General features: G+C 47.9%; 1 protein-coding gene across 2 annotated transcripts in view; it reads right to left on the reverse strand.

Annotated features, from left to right (window-relative positions):
* Positions 1 to 23,086, reverse strand: part of LOC140395378 (uncharacterized) — a 663,783-nt gene that overhangs the window by 36,804 nt on the left and 603,893 nt on the right. For both annotated transcript variants that reach the window (XM_072483065.1, XM_072483066.1), the window contains exons 17-18: positions 19,319 to 19,466; positions 4,539 to 4,656 (exon numbers count right to left, since the gene is read on the reverse strand). In XM_072483065.1, coding sequence (XP_072339166.1) covers positions 4,539 to 4,656; positions 19,319 to 19,466 — 266 coding nt within the window. The remainder of the gene's footprint in view (positions 1 to 4,538; positions 4,657 to 19,318; positions 19,467 to 23,086) is intronic.

Below are 23,086 nucleotides of genomic sequence, written 5' to 3' on the forward strand. Positions count from 1 at the left end.
CGAATTGGGACGATGCCGGATTTATGCAGTGCATGTTGGGCTGAATTCCGGACCTGGAGGCTTGGGGGGGGGGGGGGGAAAGAAAACTTCAATACGGTATTGGATCCAGCATTGGACCGCTCTAGATCCAGGACGGGTAAGAGGCCGGCGGAGGCCAAGGTGTTGAGGGGGTTTATGGACCAGATGGGAGGAGTGGACCCATGGGGGTTTGTTAGGCCGGGGGCCAGGGAATTCTCTTTCTTCTCCCACGTCCATAAAGCCTACTCCCTGATTGACTTCTTCGTTTTGAGCAGGGCGCTGATCCCGAGGGTGGAGGACACGGAGTATTCGGCCATAGCCACCTCAGACCATGCCCCACACTGGGTGGAGTTCGAACTAGGGAGGAGAGGGACCAGCGCCCGCTGTGGCGCCTGGAGGTGGGTTTGCGGGCGGATCCAGGGGTGCATTGAAAGATACCGAGAGGTAAACGATAATGGGGAGGTACAGGTAGGGGTGGTCTGAGAGGCGCTGAAAGCGGTGATTAGGGGAGAGCTAATCTCCACTAGGGCCCACAAGGAGGGGAAGGAGAGGAGAGAGAGGGAGAGGTTGGTGGGGGAGATTTTAAGGGTAGATAGGAGGTATGCAGTGGTCCCCGAGGAGACTCTACTCAAGGAGCGACGAAGCCTCCAGGCCGAGTTCGACCTGTTGACTACCAAAAAGGCGGAGGTGCAGTGGAGAAAGGCGCAAGGGGCGGTGTATGAATACGGGGAGAAGGCTAGCCGGATGCTGGCACACCAGCTGCGGAAGCGGGAGGCGGCGAGGGAGATTGGGGGAGTTAGGGATAAAGTGGGGAACACGGTGCGGAGTGCGGTGGGAATAAATGGGGTATTTAGAGACTTCTATGAGGGGCTGTATAGGTCTGAGCCCCCGACGGAGGAGGGGGGGATGCGTCGTTTTCTAGACCGCCTAAGGTTCCCGAGGGTAGAGGAGGGGCAGGTGGCGCGGCTTGGGGCACCGGTAGGGCTGGAGGAGCTGACTAAGGGGCTGGGGAGTATGCAGGCGGGGAAGACACCGGGGCCAGATGGGTTCCCGGTGGAATTTTACAGGAAGTATATGGACCTGTTGGGCCCACTACTAGTGAGGACTTTCAATGAGGCGAGTCCAGGGCGCTGATCTTGAAGCGGGACAAGAACCCTTTACAGTGTGCGTCGTATAGGCCAATCTCGCTCCTCAACGTGGATGCTAAGCTGTTAGCGAAGGTGTTAGCTACCAGAATTGAGGACTGTGTTCCGGGGGTGATCCACGAGGACCAGACGGGTTTCGTGAAGGGAAGGCAGCTGAACACCAATGTGCGGAGGCTCCTAAATGTAATCACGATGCCTGCAGAGGAGAGGGAAGCGGAGGTAGTGGCGGCTATGGAAGCGGAGAAAGCCTTCGATAGGGTGGAGTGGTGGTACCTGTGGGAAGTGTTGAGGAGGTTTGGGTTCGGGGAGGGGTACGAAGCCCCGGTGGCGAGTGTGGCCACAAATCGAAGGAGGTAGGAATACTTTCGGTTGTACCAGGGGACGAGGCAGGGGTGTACCCTATCCCCCCTGCTATTTGCGTTGGCAATTGAACCTTTGATGGCTTTCATAGATTATCATAGAATTTACAGTGCAGAAGGAGGCCATTCGGTCCATAGAGTCTGCACTGGCTCTTGGAAAGAGCACCCTACCCAAGGTCAACACCTCCACCCTATCCCCATAACCCAGTAACCCATCCAAAACTAAGGGCAATTTTGGACACTAAGGGCAATTTATCATGGCCAATCCACCTAACCTGCACATCTTTGGACTGTGGGAGGAAACCGGAGCACCCGGAGGAAACCCACGCACACACGGGTGGATGTGCGGACTCTGCACAGACAGTGACCCGAGCCGGAATCGAACCTGGGACCCTGGAGCTGTGAAGCAATTGTGCTATCCACAATGCTACCGTGCTGCCCCAGGTAGGGAGTCCAGGAACTGGAGGGGGCTGTTGTGTGTGCATGTGGGGGTGGGGGGGGGGGGGGGGGGGGGTGGGGGGGGGGGGAACACCGGGTATCACTGTATGCAGACGACCTGTTACTGTATGTGGCGGACCCGGTGGGGGGGGGATGCCGGAGGTGATGCGGCTCCTGAGGGAGTTTGGAGACTTTTCCGGGTATAAGCTCAACATGGGGAAGAGTGAGCTATTCGTGATACACCCAGGGGACCAGGGAAGGGGGATACATGAGCTTCCACTGAAGAGGGCGGAAAGGAGTTTTCGGTACCTAGGGATCCAGGTGGCCAGGAGCTGGGGGGCCCTACACAAGCTCAACTTGACGAGGCTGCTGGAGCAGATGGAGGAGGAGTTTAAAAGCTGGGATATGCTGCCACTCTCCCTGGCGGGTAGGGTATAGTCGGTGAAGATGACGGTGCTCCGAGGTTCCTTTTTACATGAAATGAGAAATGAAAATCGCTTATTGTCACAAGTAGGCTTCAAAAGAAGTTACTATGAAAAGCCCCTAGTCGCCACATTCCGGCGCCTATTCGGGGAGGCTGGTACGGGAATTGAACCGTGCTGCTGGCCTGCCTGGGTCTGCTTTAAAAGCCAGCGATTTAGCCCAGTGTGCTAAACCAGCCCCTATTCCAGTGCCTCCCCATCCTGATCCCCAAGGCCTTTTTTAAGCGGGTCAGCAGGAGCATCATAGGGTTTGTATGGACGCAAAAGACCACGAGGGTGAGAAGGGTGTTTCTGGAACGGAGCAGGGACAGAGGAGGGCTGGTGTTGCCTAATCTGTGTGGGTACTACTGGGCTGCCAATGTGGCGATGATACGTAATGGAGGGGAAGGGGGCGGCGTGGAAGACGCTGGAGATGGCGTCCTGTGTGGGCACGAGCCTGAGAGCGCTGGTGACGGCATCGCTGCCGCTTCCGTCGACAAGGTACACCACGAGTCCAGTGGTGGCGGCGACCCTCAAAATTTGGGGGCAGTGGAGACGCCACAGGGGGGAGGCAGAGGCTTCGGTGTGGTCCCCGATCCGAGCGAGCCATTGGTTTGTCCCGGGGAGAATGGATGGGGGGTTCCTGAGCTGGCACAGGTCAGGTATTAGAAGGATGGGGGACCTGTTTATAGATGGGACGTTGGCAAGCCTTGGGCCGTTGGAGGAAAAATTTGGGCTCTCCCCTGGAAATGCCTTCAGGTACATGCAGGTAAGGGCATTTGTAAGACGGCAGGTGAGGGAATTTCCGCTGCTGACAGCACGTAGGATCCAGGATAGGGTGCTCTCGGGGGTGTGGGTTGGAGAAGGCAAGGTCTCGGCGATCTACCAGGAGATGCAGGAGGAGGAGGAGGCCTCGGTGGAGGAGCTGAAAGGTAAATGGGAGGAGGAGCTGTGGGAGGAGATAGACGAGGGTACGTGGGCGGACGCCCTGGGTAGGGTAAATTCTTCCTCCTCATGCGCAGGCTTAGCCTGATACAATTTAAGGTTCTGCACAGGGCGCACATGACGGGGGCAAGGCTGAGTTGTTTTTTTGGAGTGGAGGACAGGTGTGTGAGGTATTTGGAGAGCCCAGCAAATCATGCCCCCATGTTCTGGGCGTGCCCAGCGCTGGATGGGTTCTGGAGGGGCATTGCGAGGACGGTGTCTAAGATGGTAAACGCCCGGGTTAAGCCGAGTTGGGGGCTCGCACTATTTGGAGTATTGGACGAGCCAGGAATGCAGGAGGCGAAAGAGGCCGGTACTCTGGCCTTTGCGTCCCTGGTAGCCCGGTGGAGGATTCTGCTACAGTGGAAGGATGGAAGCCTGGATCAGCAACATGGCAGAGTTCATTAAATTGGAAGGGGTAAAATATGCCTTAAGAAGATCTGTGCAAGGGTTCTTCAGGCGATGGCAACCGTTCCTAGACTTTCTAGCGGAGGGTTAGGAGGTGGTCAGCAGCAGCAACCCGGGGGGCGGTACTTTGTGTTTACTACTGTGTTTATTATCGTTTAATGGGGGGCTTGTATATTGGGGGAATACGTGACATAGCTATTAGATGTTTATTTACGTGTTCTTTGAATAAAAATATTTTTTTTTAAATAGTACACGGATACAAGTGCATTGCAATCTGCAATACACCAATGCAACTGTATCAAAAACCTTGAAAACTGCAACGTTTGCACTTGTAGGAGACTGGGTGAAAGGAAAATCTTTCCAGTCTCGTGCTGTACGACTGATGCTTGTATCAACATCAGCCTTTATACACTTTGGGCATCGCCTTACGCTTCACAATGCTGGAGCAGGACATAGGAATGCTGGTGGAATTTTAGAAGTATTTGAGATTTTTAAAAAATATTACTTTTTATATTACTTTTAAAATACGGTATTATTTCTTGCTATAACAGCTGCAATTAATGTCCATTACAAAGGAGAATATTAATGCATTAATCACAGAAGTTTACTGCAATACTGCACTTTTGGAAGGAAAATTAACATGTAGGGTTAACCAAGAGGGAAATGGCTCAGCCAAAGATCTGAGCTAGGGCTGACCCAGTCAAGCCCATTTATCTTGTACTTACTCGTGCTGTTTGCATATTTCATCAAGATCTGCATTTACGTTGCTGCTTTGTGATTTTCGTATCCTTTCCAGTTCACGGCCAAGTTCCAGACGGTGTGCATTCTTCATCGCTTCAATAGCTTTTAAAACAAAACAAAAATCAGAAACCCCAATTTCAAAACCACAAGCAGAAAAGTGCAATGAAAATATCAAAACAACAACTGCCTTTCCCACCAGGTGGCAGCAATCCACATCAAGAAGCCCCAAAATCAGAGAGTTCATGCAGATTCTCCTGACTTGTGCAAGTGGAATGCGTGTCTTATCTGTAGAAGTGAAAGAAATGAGTATTCAAGGCTTCTTCAACCAAGCCACTCAACTTTTCAAATGCCAGGCTTACACCAATGGTCTCCACATCCATTCTTTTGCTTAGAGTATTATAAATCCCCACATCAACTTTGGCTTTAATTTCCCAGTCTAGGTGACATCCAAGATTGACAGAAGTAGAAAAGGCACGGCAAAGCTCAAGTTTGGCAAATCTGTAGGCTATAGAGGAAGGCAAGACTTATGGGGCAAGGAATTTCAGTTTTCAGGTCGTAGCGAGAGAATGAGGCAAGTGATATTGCACTCTTACTTTGCTGTCATGTCTAAAGGAGACCAGAAATGTCCATGCGTCTTTTCAGTGTTTACCAGCATTTTGAATATTCCTGTTGAAGGGAAAGGGGCACTTACATTTTGTTTCCGTTATTCATGCACAATACTCTTGAAAATTAGGATTAATAGTGCCTTTCAAGTTGCAGACGTTTCCTTATTTATATGTTACTATTGACAAAATCAGTGTGTACTGATGCTAACAGTATAAGGTCAATGTAAAATCACCTATACACACACACCAATATGTTCCACACCCAATGGAAACATGGTAAATACAACCAGTTTTAAGAAACATCTGTGCTTCTACCCATTTCCCACATCCACAGGACTTTTGTTAATTTCCCTCTCATGTCCCTAGTGTTTACTGGTAACAGGTCCCATGTGTAGGTCAAACAGGATGGACTCACTTGTTTAATCTTCAAGAAGAGTTGACTGCTTTAAGGTTTTACCACAGTAATTAACAAACTGCAGAGCAAAGACAAGTAAATTCAATGAATGAAAGGCAACCTTTTTTTCTAAATACCTACATGCCACAGGACAAATCATCATGCCAGCTGTAAAAACAAAGGGTGCCAAGGATTTCCTAAAACAGAGCATTTAGTGTAAAATGCATGCCTGTTTAATAGGATTGATTTCAATCTGACCTCACTTATGCCCCAATGTGAAAAGGCATATTTTTAGTTAAATTAAACACTGATGTAGTATAGCTTCACTTAGGAACAAAACAAGCACTTGAAAAATAGCTGTAATAGATGATTTTCCTTGAAATTGAATTTTGTAAAATGTTATTTAAAAGGAAAGTGTTAGCATGTTTTACAAAACACCAGAAAATAAAAAGATCTGTGGGGGTAAACAAATGTGTTTCATTTATGATTTCACTGGTGGAATCTTCCCACATTTGTTTATGTCACAGCACATAAAGACGAGAGGAAATCATTTCCATGGAGGTTACTGTGCTGAAAGATCACCAGGGAAATGTGGTTACAGAATCTAAGCCAAATGGCTGAACTTTATTGGAACTAAACTCAGCATTGCTTTTTCAAAACAAAGACAGAGTTCCACATCTGCAGCTACACCTCATCATTAGTTCCATGGGTTCCAGCAAACTACATCTCATGGAGAACTGAACTCACCCATTCTCCATGATAACGTTTCCAATGGGATCCATGACAAGTTCCTTCAAATGAATGATGACTTTAGTGCTAATGCCACATTAAAAAAAAATTAGCACTTAGTTTTTTTCTTTAATTGCACTTGCACAATGTAGTTTCTATGTGGATTGTTGTGTTGCCTTGCTACAGACAGGCTTTTCAACAAAAGCCAAGTTCATTCAGTTTATCACAACTCTAAATATAATCACATGGACCTTGTAGATGTAATACCTTGGAGATGTAATGCTCGACTCGACAGCATGTGTTCAGAAAGCTGCCGACACATCATTTTGTCAGCAATGCTTTGCTTTTGTTGCATTAAAATCTGTATTAATTTGCATTTGAAGGGGGGAAAAAAGCATTGTTGCCGTTTTTTTTTGCAACAGATCAGCAGCACCTTTAATGATGTCAATAGCTGCATAAATAGAAAAACACTGCTCGTTTATGCCATTATAGCCATAGTTTGTTAGTTGAAAATATTTCCAGCCCTTCTAATATCAACTTCACAAAGCATATACAAGCCAAAGCAATATGGTCCCCAAAATGTCCAGGCAACTCTTATTCAATTTTGTTGCTTTAATTTGTTTGGTTCAGTTGGCCTGGAGATTTGGAAAGAAGTGATGCACACTTTGGTAGATAAATCCTACAAATAAACATCAGTCTGTTGGTGCCAATAACTAACGGTGTGTGCAAATAAATGAAAACATTTAGTTAAATTTCAGAAGCGATCTATGAGGCTAAGTGGCTTATATCCAAAGAGTTCATGAGGACAAAAAACTTGAATATTCATAATAGGGTGCTATCGCCCTTTTCTGATTACACACCGGATAATGATGATGATCAACTGACTTCCGGTTGCGGTGATGCACTGCTAAGCCGCACGTTTCGGCAGCTCCCGTTCTAACGGACTTTTGGGCTCTTATCGGGAGCCCCAATGGAAAAAAAATTTCCGACCTAACCCAGTGTGGGGTGACGAAGGAAGGAGTCCCCCCGGGTGTGTATGGAAAGGAGCGGCGGTAGTGGCTAGATTGCGAAGGATCCTTTGGAGCAGCGGCAGAGAAGAGAAGGGAGAAGCAAGATGGCGGCGGATGGAGCCCAGATGGTATGGGGCCCGGACCAGCAGGAGTTTCTCCGACGATGTGTGGAGGAGCTTAAGAAAGAGGTGCTGGCGCCGATGCTACTGGCAATCGAGGGACTGAAGGAAACACAAAAGGTCCAGGCGATGGAGCTCCGTGGAGTGAAGGCAAAGGCAGCCGAGAATGAAGATGAGATACAGGGCCTGGTGGTAAAAACGGAGGCACACGAGGCACTACACAAGAGGTGCATAGAAAGGCTGGAAGCCCTGGAGAACAGCTCGAGGAGGAAAAACCTACAGATTCTAGGTCTCCCCGAAGGAGCTGATGTTGGGGCTTATGTGAGCATGATGCTCCACACGCTAATGGGAGCTGAGGCCCCAACGGGCCCCCTGGAGAACAGGTCGAGGAGGTAGAATCTCCGGATTCTGGGTCTCCCCGAAGGAGTGGAGGGAGCTGATGCTGGGGCGTATGTGAGTACGATGCTCCATTCGTTGATGGGTGCGGAGGCCTCTCCGAGCCCCCTGGAGCTGGAAGGGGCTCACCGGGTCCTGGCGAGGAGACCCAAGGCTGATGAGCCGCCAAGGGCGATAGTGGCAAGGTTCCATCGCTTCGCAGACAAAGAAAGTGTTCTGAGATGGGCCAAGAAGGTGCGGAGCAGTAGATGGGAGAATGCGGTGATCCGAGTTTACCAGGATTGGAGCGCGGAGGTGACAAGGAGGAGAGCTGGCTTCAACCGGGCCAAGGCTGTGCTGCACAAAAAAAGAGTCAGGTTCGGCATGCTGCAGCCTGCGCGACTGTGGGTTACTTATCAGGGCCGACACCATTATTTTGAAACGCCAGAAGAGGCTTGGACCTTTATTCAGACGGAAAAATTGGACTCGAACTGAGGGGATGTGGTTGTGGGGGGAGACGTTGGTTGTATACGGGGTTGTAAATATGGGTAAAGATTACTTCATGGGTGGGATGATGGATGGGGATGTGGGTAGAGTTCTGGTTAAAATTCCCCTTTTCTTTTTTCTTTTCTGTAGACGAGATGATGGGGAATGTGGGCGTCGGTGCTGGAGGGAAGCGAGACTCGGGAATGAGGGAACTGGGATAATGATAATGGCCGCAACAGGAGCTGCGCCATAGGGGGCGGGGCTGGCTCAGGAAAGCGCGGGCTTTTTCCCATGCTAAAAGGGCGGGGGCGGGGGGGGGGGGGGGGGGGGATGGAGGAAGGCAAGGAGGAGGAGAGACTCCCACACGGGGAGATCAACGGGAAGGCGGTGCAAGCCGGGGTCAGCAGAAGTCAGCTGACTCACGGAAGTAATTTGAAGGGGGGGCAGGGGGGAAGGACATAAGGTCCTAATGCGGAAGGACATAATGCGGAATATTTGGCTAATGGTAAAGTTCTTGAAAGTGTGGATGAGCAGAGGGATCTAGGTGTCCATGTACATAGATCCCTGAAAGTTGCCACCCATGTTGATAGGGTTGTGAAGAAGGCCTATGGAGTGTTGGCCTTTATTGGTAGAGGGATTGAGTTCCGGAGTCGGGAGGTCATGTTGCAGCTGTACAGAACTCTGGTACGGCCGCATTTGGAGTATTGCGTACAGTTCTGGTCACCGCATTATAGGAAGGACGTGGAGGCTTTGGAGCGGGTGCAGAGCAGATTTACCAGGATGTTGCCTGGTATGGAGGGAAAATCTTATGAGGAAAGGCTGATGGACATGAGGTTGTTTTCGTTGGAGAGAAGAAGGTTAAGAGGAGACTTAATAGAGGCATACAAAATGATCAGGGGGTTGGATAGGGTGGACAGTGAGAGCCTTCTCCCGCGGATGGATATGGCTGGCACGAGGGGACATAACTTTAAACTGAGGGGTAATAGATATAGGACAGAGGTCAGAGGTAGGTTCTTTACGCAAAGAGTAGTGAGGCCGTGGAATGCCCTACCTGCTACAGTAGTGAACTCGCCAACATTGAGGGCATTTAAAAGTTTATTGGATAAACATATGGATGATAATGGCATAGTGTAGGTTAGATGGCTTTTGTTTCGGTGCAACATCGTGGGCCGAAGGGCCTGTACTGAGCTGTATTGTTCTATGTTCTATATAAGGGTTGCACTGTATATGTATATGCACTGTCCGAGGGGGAACTGAAAATGGAAGAGGTGGTCGGGACGGGGGTTCCCCGCCTGGGGGACTGGAGGGTGCGGGAGGCGCGAGCACTGGACTGGCCTAAGATAGGAGATGGCTAGTCGGCAAAGGGGGGGGGGGGGGTAAGCCCCCCAATCCGGTTGATCACGTGGAATGTGAGAGGCCTAAATGGGCCGGTTAAGAGGGCCCGAGTGTTCGCGCACCTAAAGGGACTGGAGGCAGACGTAGTCATGCTTCAGGAGACACATCAGGTCAGGTTAAGGAAGGGATGGGTAGGACTGGTGTTCCATTCAGGGCTGGATGCGAAGAATAGAGGGGTGGCAATATTGGTGGGGAAGCGGGTGTCGTTTCAGGCCAAGAACATAGTAGCGGACAATGGAGGCCGATACGTGATGGTGAGCGGTAGGTTGCAGGGGACGGAGGTGGTACTGGTGAATGTATATGCCCCGAACTGGGACGATGCTGGATTCATGAAACGGATGTTGGGGCGTATTTCAGACTTGGAGGTAGGGAGCTTGATAATGGGTGGGGATTTTAACACGGTGCTGGACCCAGCATTAGATCGTTCCAGATCTAGGACGGGGAAGAGGCCGGCTGCGGCCAAGGTGCTTAGGGGGTTTATGGACCAGATTTTTGGGGGGGGGGCGGGGGGGAGTAGATCCGCGGAGATTTGCCAGGCCTTTGGCCAGAGAATTTTCCTTTTTCTCCCACGTACATAAGGATAGATTTTTTTGTTCTGGGCAGGGCATTGATCCCGAAAGTGGAGGGAACGGAGTATTCGGCCATACCCATTTCAGACCATGCCCGCATTGGGTGGAGCTAGAGCTGGGGGAGGAGAGGGACCAACGCCCGTTGTGGCGGTTGGATGTGGGACTGCTGGCAGACGAGGAAGTGTGTGGGAGGGTGCGGGGGTGCATCGAAAGGTATCTGGAGGCCAACGACAACGGGGAGGTGCAGGTGGGAGTAGTATGGGAGGCGCTGAAGGCGGTGGTCAGGGGAGAGTTAATCTCCATCAGGCTCATAGGGTGAAGAGTGAGGGCAGGGGAAGGGCGAGGTTAGTGGGGGAGATTTTAAGGGTGGACAGGAGATATGCAGAGGCCCCTGATGAGGGACTACTCAGGGAGAGACGAAGTCTCCAGACAGAGTTCGACCTGTTGACCACAGGGAAGGCAGAGGCACAGTGGAGGAAGGCACAGGGGGCGATTTATGAATACGGGGAGAAGGCGAGTCGGATGCTGGCACATCAGCTCCGTAAGAGGATGGCAGCAAGGGAAATAGGTGGAGTCAAGGATGGCAGGTGAACTACGGTGCGGAGTGCGGGGAAAGTGAATGAGGCATTCAAGGCCTTTTACGAGGAGCTGTATAGGTCCCAGCCCCCAGGGGGAACATAGAACATAGAACAATACAGCGCAGTACAGGCCCTTCGGCCCACGATGTTGCACCGAAACAAAAGCCATCTAACCTACACTATGCCATTATCATCCATATGCTTATCCAATAAACTTTTAAATGCCCTCAATGTTGGCGAGTTCACTACTGTAGCAGGTAGGGCATTCCACGGCCTCACTACTCTTTGCGTAAAGAACCTACCTCTGACCTCTGTCCTATATCTATTACCCCTCAGTTTAAAGCTATGTCCCCTCGTGCCAGCCATTTCCATCCGCGGGAGAAGGCTCTCACTGTCCACCCTATCCAATCCCCTGATCATTTTGTATGCCTCTATTAAGTCTCCTCTTAACCTTCTTCTCTCCAACGAAAACAACCTCAAGTCCATCAGCCTTTCCTCATAAGATTTTCCCTCCATACCAGGCAATATCCTGGTAAATCTCCTCTGCACCCGCTCCAAAGCCTCCACGTCCTTCCTATAATGCGGTGACCAGAACTGTACGCAATACTCCAAATGCGGCCATACCAGAGTTCTGTACAGCTGCAACATGACCTCCTGACTCCGGAACTCAATCCCTCTACCAATAAAGGCCAACACTCCATAGGCCTTCTTCACAACCCTATCAACCTGGGTGGCAACTTTCAGGGATCTATGTACATGGACACCTAGATCCCTCTGCTCATCCACACTTTCAAGAACTTTACCATTAGCCAAATATTCCGCATTCCTGTTATTCCTTCCAAAGTGAATCACCTCACACTTCTCTACATTAAACTCCATTTGCCACCTCTCAGCCCAGCTCTGCAGCTTATCTATATCCCTCTGTAACCTGCTACATCCTTCCACACTATCGACAACACCACCGACTTGAGTATCGTCTGCAAATTTACTCACCCACCCTTCTGCGCCTTCCTCTAGGTCATTGATAAAAATGACAAACAGCAACGGCCCCAGAACAGATCCTTGTGGTACTCCACTTGTGACTGAACTCCATTCTGAACATTTCCCATCAACCACCACCCTCTGTCTTCTTTCAGCTAGCCAATTTCTGATCCACATCTCTAAATCACCCTCAATCCCCAGCCTCCGTATTTTCTGCAATAGCCTACCGTGGGGAACCTTATCAAACGCTGGAAAAGAGGGGATGCGCCGATTCTTGGACCAACTGAGGTTCCCGAGGGCGGAGGAGCAGGAGGTGGCTGGTTTGGGGGCGCCAATTGGGGTGGAGGAGCTGGTTAAAGGACGGGGGAGCATGCAGGCAGGGAAGGCCCCGGGGCCAGATGGGTTCCCGGTGGAGTTTTATAGGAAGTATGTAGACCTGTTAGCCCCGTTGCTGGTAAGGACCTTCAATGAAGCAAGGGAGGGGGGGACCCTGCCCCCGACAATGTCGGAGGCGACGATCTCTTTGATATTGAAGCGGGATAAGGACCCACTGCAATGTGGGTCGTATAGACCGATCTCGCTCCTCAATGTCGATGCCAAGTTGCTGGCAAAAATGTTGGCTACAAGGATTGAGGATTGTGTCCCAGGGGTGATTCATGAGGACCAGACGGGATTCGTAAAGGGCAGGCAGCTAAATACTAATGTGCGAAGGCTCTTAAATGTGATAATGATGCCATCGGTGGAGGGAGAGGCGGAAATAGTGGCAGCCATGGACGCGGAGAAGGCCTTTGACCGAGTAGAGTGGGAGTATCTCTGGGAAGTGTTGGGTTCGGGGGAGGTTTTTTTTAGTTGGGTTAAGCTCCTGTATAGAGCCCCGGTGGCGAGTGTGGTCACGAACCGGCGGAGGTCGGAGTATTTCCGGCTGTATCGAGGGACGAGGCAGGGGTGCCCCCTGTCCCCTCTGCTGTTTGCATTAGCAATTGAACCTTTGGCCATGGCGTTAAGGGAGTCGGGGAAATGGAAGGGGGTGGTTCGAGGGGGAGAGGAACATCGAGTGTCACTGTACGCAGATGACCTGTTGCTGTATGTGGCGGATCCAGTGGAGGGGATGGTTGAGGTCATGCAGATCCTAAGGGAGTTTGGAGACTTTTCGGGCTATAAGCTCAATGTGGGAAAGAGCGAGCTCTTTGTGGTGCATCCGGGAGATCAGGGAAGAGGGATAGATGACCTGCCGTTGAGGAGGGTGGAAAGGAGCTTTCGATACTTGGGGATTCAGGTAGCTAGGAGCTGGGGGGCACTGCACAAACTTAATTTGACGCGGCTGGTGGAACAGATGGAGGAGGATTTTAAAAGGTGGGACATGTTGCCACTCTCGCTGGCGGGCAGGGTTACAGTCGATTAAAATGGTGGTCCTCCTGAGGTTGTTTTTTGTTTTTCAATGCCTCCCAATTGTGATTACCAAGGCCTTCTTTAAGAGGGTAAGCAGGAGCATTATGGGATTTGTGTGGGCGAGTAAGACCCCGAGGGTAAGGAGGGGGTCCTGGAGAGTAGCAGAGATAGAGGAGGTTTGGCGTTGCCGAACTTGGGTGGCTACTACTGGGCAGCCAACGTGGCGATGATCCGTAAGTGGGTGATGGAGGTGGAGGGAGAGGGGGCGGCGTGGAAGAGGTTGGAGATGGCGTCCTGCAAAGGAACGAGCCTGGGGGCGCTGTTGACGGCACCGCTGACGCTCTCGCCGACAAGGTACACCACGAGTCCGGTGGTGGCGACAACGTTAAAGATCTGGGGGCAGTGGAGACGGCACAGGGGTGCGATGGGAGCCTCGGTGTGGTCCCCGATCAGAGATCACCATCGGTTTGTCCCAGGAAGGATGGATGGGGGGTTTCAGAGCTGGCATCGGGCAGGGATTAGAAGAATGGGGGACCTGTTCATCGATGGGACGTTTGCGAGCTTAGGGGCGCTGGAGGAGAAATTTGGACTACCCCCGGGAAATGCCTTCAGATACATGCAAGTGAGGGCGTTTGTGAGGCGGCAGGTGAGGGAATTCCCGCTGCTCCCGGCACAGGGGATTCAAGACAGGGTGATTTCGGGCGTATGGGTCGGAGAGGGCAAGGTGTCTGCGATATACCAGGAGATGAAAGAAGAGGGGGAGGCTTTGGTAGAGGAGCTGAAGGGTAAATGGGAAGAGGAGCTGGGGGAGGAGATTGAGGAGGGGCTATGGGCTGATGCCCCAAGTAGGGTTAATTCCTCTTCCTCATGTGCCAGGCTTAGCCTGATACAATTTAAGGTGGTTCATAGAGCGCATATGACGGGGGCGAGGCTGAGTAGCTTCTTTGGGGTGGAGGACAGATGTGGGAGGTGCTCTGGAAGCCCGGCGAACCATGTCCATATGTTTTGGTCATGCCCGGCACTGGAGGGGTTCCGGAGGGGAGTTGCGGGAACAGTATCTAAGGTGGTGAAAGTCCGGGTCAAGCCAAGCTGGGGGCTAGCACTATTTGGAGTAGTGGACGAGCCGGGAGCGCAGGAGGCGAAAGAGGCCGGTATTCTGGCCTTTGCGTCCCTAGTAGCACGGCGAAGGATCTTGTTAATGTGAAAAGAGGCGAAACCCCCCAGCGTGGAAGCCTGGATCATAAATCATATGGCAGGGTTTATCAAATTGGAGCGGATAAAGTTTGCCTTGAGAGGGTCTGCGCACGGGTTCTATAGGCGGTCGCAACTGTTCCTGGACTATCGCGCGGAGCGTTAGATGAAGGTCGGACAGCAGCAACAGCAACCCGGGGTGGGGGGGTGAAATCGTTCGTTTGGGGGAGGGGGGGGGTCGGGGACGGTTTTTTTTTCTGGGGGGCATTTGAGCAAGGAAACACATGAACGATCTGGAAAGTATCTTATTGACTTGTCACGTTCATGTCTTGCTATGCGAGCTTTCTTTCTTTTTGTAACGGGGGGGAGGGGGCGGTTTGTATGGTTGAAAATTTTGTTGAAAAATTCTTAATAAATATCTTTTAAAAAAATTTAGGGAGTATTAACTAGGGCTGGTGAGTTGGCTGGAAAACATTTTAAGTTGTCACAATATGTGATGAAAAAAGAGAGATAGGAAATCAAAACTTTGTAGTTTTGCTATTTGGGAGAAAGTATTAGTATTATTACTAATGGTAGGTGAACCACTAAAAGCAAGATTTAATGGGCCTTATCAAATAGAAATTGAGTGAGATGTATTATTTGATAACACCAGATTCAAGGAAAGCTGTGTGTCACGGTAATATGCTCAAAAGGTATTTTGAGGGCAGCACGGTGGCGCAGTGGTTAGCACTGCTGCCTCACGGCGCCGAGGGACCAGGTTCGATCCCGGCTCTGGGTCACTGTCCGTGCACATTTTCCCCGTGTTTCCTCTGGGGGCTCCGGTTTCCTCCCAATCTAAAGATATCAGGTTAGGTGGGTTACAGGGATAGGGCAGGATAGTGAGCCTCGATAGAGTGCTCTTTTGGAGGGTTGATAGGCCAAATGGCCTTCTTCTGCACTGTTAAGGCTTTTCTGATTCTTCCATGAACACTATAACTACCTGCAAATATTCTGGTCATCATTTCACTGTGGCTGATGTAAGAATTATATCAATTGCTGGCGAGTAACCGCCAAGCAAACAAGGATGGCTATTCTCATGGGAGAGTTACCTCAGAATGAAGCTTCAATGCCAGTTTTTGTTTCAAACCAGTAAACATATGCACATTAGGCATTTTGTAATATAAATCTATCTTGAGAAAGTCATAATTTTTCCCATGGAAAGGTGGCATAAAACACCCAGGACACAGTTTTGGTAGTGAGGTTCCCCAGAGGGATGAGTATTATAAATGGCGCCTATGTATAATTCAAAAGGCTTTCATGAAGAAAGAGAAAGGTCCGCATTTAATTAAGTTCAGGTGGCATCGTAAAACAAACAGGTCATTGGCCATCAAGAAACTTCCTTAATTATATGAAAGTGTACGGTGCATTATTTGAAGGAGATAGATCATTGGATGGATACCTGTTAGCAGCAGATGATTATCATCCTTTGCATCCATGGTTCTAACTCCATAATGCACCTTAGCCACTATCACCTCCACCTACATCTAAAGTGTGCTGTGTACCTCTGGAACAATGAAAAATACATTCAAAGACACAATAGCTGTGCACAGTGCTTCAAAACAAAAAGGGGTCGGCAGATACTTAGATGTACCATGTATGTTGAGGCCCACAATAAATTTTAGCGAAATAAAGAGTTAACATGACCTTTTTCAGAGATCAAACAACCTTTTCCTTTGAAGTTAGGTGCAAGAGATTTGGATGACTGCATCAACTTCGAGATATTGCTCCATGCAGCTGCCACGTGTACTTTTGTCAGAGGTGGATTTTAGTTCAAAGTAGTGCTACCCTTCTTTGGTGCAGCAGGACATCTAAACTTTCAACTACAAAAGTGCCCACATACCTCTCCTGTAGAATTGTGAATAATTAACTAACTTTTGACATAATCACAACTTTCCCTTTAAAGTTGTGCTACAACTAGATTTTATGCTCCCTAGCTAGAAGTTGTACATTCAAAGCTCCCTGAGCAAGCCTTTGTGTGCCTGTAGTCTACTAAAATTTTAAAGAGCCTGAACATTTAGTGCAGCATTTTCCTAAGTTGTCAGCACAGCTAAACCTATGCTCAGGCCAACTCAACTACAAAAATTAGAGCTCACGTATTTCCCCAACCACATTCTACAAGGTGACTGCATTTACACTCAATCTCAAACACTGGCCCAGATCTTTTGGTCTCTGGATGGTTGTACCCCGGAAAATGTGCGAGGAGTTCCGCGGATGTCCCATTAACAGACTACATGGAAATTGCCGAGATGTTTCAAATACTGTTAGGCAATTACTCTGCATCTGGAACCTTCTGAAACAGATTTAAAGTCAGATTTTGGATAGTTCTGACTCACTTAGCAGAAAGTTATCCATGAGAAGTTAGAAGGATAAAAAAGTTATAACTCCTGGGTAACTCCCCAATGAACCTTGCTTACCATCGCCCTCACAGCCCCCCGCCCCGCAACCAAGCTTATCCCCTCAACCACTTAATACACTTATTTCTTGCCCTAGCTTGCCAAAGTGGATTTTAAACAAAGATTGCTTTTTATTTGTTCATAGGATGTGGGCAGTGCAGACTTTGCCAGCATTTATTGCCCATCCCTATTTGCCCTTGAGTGGGTTAAGAGTCAACCACATTGTTATCAGTCTGGAGTCACATGTAGGCCAGACCAGGTAAGGACAGTAGATTTCCTTTCCAAAAGATGGGAAAATTTCACCATCTGCAGTGGCAGGATTTGAACCTGGGTAACCATTACTGTGGGTCTCTGGTTAATTAGTCCAGTGGCAATGCCACTGTCACAAAAAGGAGACGTGGCTTGGCCTCTCACATTTCTCAAGTGGCTCAGGTGAGAAATGTGGAGTTCCAGAGTAGGGCAAGTAAAAAGGAGTGGCTTCCAATGGTGAATGCCACTCCTTGGAAGATTCAACCCATTAGCTTTATTAAGACTTTTAGTTCAGTAATAATTAGAAAGCATAGATGTAGAAATCTGTGCAATGCAGATGTTTGGCAATTATACTATGAAATCCATCACAACTACAACTTGTCCCTCTCACTCGCATTTGAATGGGCACAATTTATTATAAGCGAGTTTACAAATTCCAGGCAGTATAACCAGCCAGGGGAGGGGTTTGCAAGAACTTAGATTCCAATTTTCATACATTGAAAATATAGATCAAATTTTCAGCATCTGTTTAGAAAATTTATGCATTAGGAAATGAGTCAATTAATTTCATAATTTGCGAAAGAATGGTACACAATGTAGCTTCAATTAATAATTTTTGTCATCAGGTGTGATAAATGTATAAATGAAAACAAACAATTTCAACAGTTGCCATTAAAAAGTGTCCGGACTAGAATAACATCTTCTATCATCAATGTAGCCATTTTGTTGTCTGCACGCTCCTCCATCTGATGGTATTGTTAATGCAATGTGCCTTAGCCAGTTTGGCTTCGGTGGTAGCACTTGCTGCTCAAAGCAAGAAGACTGTGGATCAAGCCCCATTCTCAAGACATGAACACAACGTAAGCTGACACTTCTCACCCCTCACACCATCCACAACCATCATGGGCAACTGCTTAGATGGGGCAAATAGCACTAACCATTTCCACTGATGTTGATTACAAAGACATTGTTTATAACACATTAAGCCTTGACATACTTCAAAGCTCTCTGGCGGCATCCTCAGATGGTTTGTCAGTGGTCACTGGGCCATTCGTGAAAGAAATGTCATCACCATTATTTTGCAATCTCCTTCCTTTTTAAAATAAAAATTACACTCAGTGCATCTCTTCAACTACCAAAGATTAGGGGCGGTATTCTCCCCCCCAACGCCGGGTGGGAGAATCGCCGGGGCGCCTTGCGATTAACGCCACGCCGCCCCGACACCCGCACGCGATTCTCCCACCCTCCCGAAACCAGCGGTGCGATAATCGCACCGGGCCGCTCAGAGAATCGCTGCAAACGGCGAGCAGTGGTTCTCCGACCCGGATGGTGCAAGCGGCCGGTGAAAAAAATGACAGTCCCGCTGGTGCCGTTCACCCCTGGTCGCTGCTGGCGAGAACGCTGGGGGGGGGGGGGGGGGGTAGGGGAGCTCCTTCACTGGGGGAGGGGCGCCTCCGAGGGGTCTGGCCCGTGATCGGGGCCCACCGAACGGCAGGCCGGCCTTTCCCCCCCCCGGACCTATCTCCTTCTGCAGCCGGCCCCAAAACCCCGGCGCCATATTGGTGAGGGGTCGGCGCGCGTAAGAAATTCCCCGCGCATGCGCAGGATGGTGCGGCCCAACTGCGCATGCTCAGGAATGAGCTGCCCCAACTGCGCATGGGCGGGTTGGTGTGGCGCCCATTTGGCGCCGCGTAAGTAGGCTGGAGCGACGTGAACCACTCCAGCGCCCTGCTGGCCCCCTGTGGGGGCCAGAATAGGTCGTGCCGTCGTGAAATGCGACGGCGTTCACGACGGCCTCGGGCACTTAGTCCCGGGAGCGGAGAATCCCGTCCTACTTGTTGTAATAACCAATAGCAAATATATAGTCTTACCATCCACTTATAGCAAGAAAATCATGTTAATATCAATGTCACTTTAATATGAGGACTTATATTGGACTTGTTAACTTTGTTTCTCTCTCTACTGATGCAGCCAGACTGGTTGAGTTTCCCCAGAATTTTCTATTGTTATTTCAGATCTCTACCATTCCCAGTATTTTGCTTTTATTAATAACTGTGTTCGTTCTAAGTGATGGAGATTGTAATTGGCAGAAAACATTCTGTGCCCATGCGTGGAGAATATCTTGCATAGCAGTGATAGAATAGACATGGCCACGTGAATGCACCCGAGGTAGGATTTTGAATATTTTAGAAGGTTTACCTACCAATTTTAATCATTAAAACCATCGACTGTACATTCTATTCTCATCCATTTCTCACGTACCAGAGATGGTAGCAGCTGTCTCTTCAGCTAACAGCCGCTCTTTGTCTTCCTGCAGGTTCTCCAACTCTCGTTGATGCTGTCGGTGTAGTTCTTCTATTACCTTCTGATGGGATTCTTCCATAGCAGAAAACCCACGTTCACATGTAGCCTAAAACATCAAGGGGAGAAATTTTAAAAATTCTTAAACTGTATTGGTAGTTGTGATTTAGAAGTTGACTTTTCTCCTGGCCAAAATTCATTGGAATTCAAGTTTCTGCTGTCTGGAAAACAGTTTTGTATTTAGTTACTTTTTCTTATTCAACCTGATTATTGTAACTGGAAGTAACAAACAGAATTATTACTTTAAAAAGAACACAGCACAGCAAGTGGACTAGATAATACCAGGGGAAGAACTGCTCCAGTAGTTACAAGCAACATCCCAAATACATTCAAAACGAATGTGTTTACAAAGTTGCCACACCTTTGCACCATTTCCCCCTATTGTATTTAAAATTCACCCTTTCGTTGCTGGGGCCTGGGTTCAAATCCAGCTGAGGAGGAGATGGGTCAAACCATTGTATTCTCTGACAGGCACAAATAGCTTGAGGTCAAAAATTTTAAATCCAGGTTTCCATAGAGACAAGTCTGCTAAAGAAAACTATCACTGACTGGTCCTATAAAAGCGATAAAAACTGGATGCATATTGGATAGAATTCCACTTGAATCAATATCATTGTAGACAAGTCATTCAAGGTCTATTGTTTGAATACAACAGTCATGATTCAGTAGTATTTATTGTGCAGATATAGTACACTTACTTACAAATAAGCCAACTGCAAAATGCAGTTCAGTTTATATCAAAACTGTATGCTCCTTCAGTGGCATGCTGTTGGTCTAACTGTTTGTTTTTGCCTCGACTTTAAAGCTTTCATCACTGCTTGGTTTTTATTTTCTTCCCTTTATCTTCTCCCTTATGTAAAAGAGCAGACCATATCTATGGTATGAATTTACAAGGGCTGGCCACTTTAGTCGTACCTTCCTATTCCTAATGTGAGTGCAATTAATGAACGTTTGCAAACTCTGCAATTGTGGGGGGCATTAGGAAAAGCTTGACACATGCCTTATCATAGAATTTTAAGCGGGTGTCACTTGACAGCTATTTGGAGGTGGAACCCTAAGCTTATTATCTCTTTCCAAGCCTAGTTATTTAGGTATCAATTAGAATACCCTAATTGCTGCTCCTGGTTCCACTGGATGTGGTTCTGTGCTACATCGAATTGACCTATTAGGCCATAAAGAAACTTAAGGCTTCATTTTTAAATTAAGCTCCCCTGCATCACACAGCAGCTAACAGAATGAACAGTTAGTTATTTCCTTATGTTGGATAGTTTGCTACTAGAAAGTGCACAAAATAGCCATCCCCCCACACTTTCTGCACATTTCAGATGAAATCAAGTCACCATCTTGTGCGTTAAATGAAGTAAAAACAAGTGTATGAACCAAAGTAAAATTTAGGATTCAACAACACGTACTCTGTGCAAATCACAAAATTCAGAAAAGTATCCAAATATACATAAAAAGAGAGGTCAAAGTAAACCACTAGCTTTCCAGATTAAAAGTGACTAGGGTTCCTATGAATGAGAGGACAGGCAGATACTGGCTCCAATGAAGTATTGTGTCACCCGGAGCTTATTAGTGATATTTCCCAGAATGTGATGAGATGGATTTTGCAAAGGATTTCCTCACAGAACCATGCAGATGACCAGAAAGTCAGCGGTGTAAATAGGGTCAAATATGTACCTTCCCTGGTAATATATGGCATCTGTTCAGAATATCTGGTTGAAAAAATATTAAATTAACTACTCATAAAATCTTTCTAATTAACTTTATTCTCCACAGCTTTCTATATTTAGAGGAGGCAGTGGCATAGTGGTATTGTCACTGGACTAATAATCTAGAGACCCAGGGTAATGCGTTGGGGACAAGCGTTTGAATCCCACCACTACAGATGTTGAAATCTATATCTGGAATTAACAGTCTCATGAAACCATTGCCGATTGTTGTAAAAACCTATTTGGTTCACTAACATCCTTTAGGGAAGGTAATAGAACATAGAACATTACAGTGCAGTACAGGTCCTTCGGTCCTCGATGTTGCACCGACTTGTGAAACCACTCTAAAGCCCATCTACACTTATCATCCATATTTCTATCCAATGACCATTTGAATGCCCTTAGTGTTGGCGAGTCCACTACTGTTGCAGGCAGGGCATTCCACGCCCTTACTACTCTCTGAGTAAAGAACCTACCTCTGACATCTGTCCTATATTTATCTCCCCTCAATTTAAAGCTATGTCCCCTCGTGCTAGACATCACCGTCCGAGGAAAAAGGCTCTCACTGTCCACCCTATCTATTCCTCTGATCATCTTGTAATCGGCTGCCCTTATCTGGTCTGGCCTACATGTGACTCTAAAAATGCCCTCTGTAGTAGACTAACAAGCTACTCAGTTCAAGGGCAATAAATGCTGGCCCGGTTAGCGACACGCAGGTCTCATGAACCAATAAAAAAATAATCATAGTTTCTTGATTTTGTATTGGTAGCTTATTCCTACTTCAAGAACATCAGCAGTTGCAAAGATTGTATTTAGTGAAACTGAGCTACAATAAGATAACTAAAGATGACAGGAAACTACAGAGAATTATTGAATACACCATACTCCAAGTGAAAATCACCCCAAGTTAATTTTTTCCCTCTAGGTGACTGCTTTGCAAATACATCTAGCAGAATGTGAGCAGCAACCCTATCATGTGCAAAATGTCAGATGGAAAAATGGTTGCTGCAAATTCATTCTGTAACAAGCTAACATGATTGTTCAATTTACTAATTTTGATCTTTATTTTAATGTCCACATTTCCCTGGGATAGAATGGAAAGCAAGTCCCCCCTCCCACTTTCTCTCCCCCCTTCTTTGCCAGGGGACATTAGAACATATTTTTGCTCTCGTGTTAGGTTGAATCGACTAAGTGAAATTTAAATTATGGCTGCAAACATGTGCCCTACTTTGCTATCGCATATCGTACTTGGTACACTGGATAATTTCCGTTGCCGTACAAAATTGGGTTTAATTATTTTTGAACTGTCACATAACATACCATTCTAGAGTGCTATGGACAAACTGCAATGGAATTTTTATATTCAAAATTTCACCCTCAGGGTCGCAAGGCACATTATTTCCTCTTCCTGTGAGACATGTCACTGCTGTGAAGCTGCAAAGCCAAGAACTACAAACATTCATCAGAAGGCAACACAACTTTATTAAACAGGGATGCATAATTTTTGGAAGGGTTGGGTGTTCTATTCATTCAAAGTACTTTGGCATTTAAAAAAAGGTGATTATTCACTATTTAGAAACCAGCAATGCTTTCATCCCAGAGAGATGAGGAGGACTCGACTCTTAGAGTCACAAAGGAACAGCCTGCGAGGGTAGGAGTTCTCTGAATCCTAAAGCAGATTCATCACAACTGATCCATGGGCTGAATTCTCTGTCCCGCCACGCCAGATTTTTGGTTCAGCACGCCAGCGGGATGTTCCGTTTGTGATGCAGCCACACGCCGTCAGGAAATCCCCGGGCTGTCGGCAAAATGGAGCACCCCGATGGCAGAGAAACCAGCCCAATGTCTTTTGAACAGCCTGGGTATTGACTGACTATGGAAAGTTGATGTGTGGAAATTTGTTGCCCACCCAACCAACAAATGTATTCCAAATCAATTCTTCAGCTGGTTCAAAGTC

Source organism: Scyliorhinus torazame, chromosome 18, assembly GCF_047496885.1.
Source record: "Scyliorhinus torazame isolate Kashiwa2021f chromosome 18, sScyTor2.1, whole genome shotgun sequence".
NCBI classification, from domain to species: domain Eukaryota; kingdom Metazoa; phylum Chordata; class Chondrichthyes; order Carcharhiniformes; family Scyliorhinidae; genus Scyliorhinus; species Scyliorhinus torazame.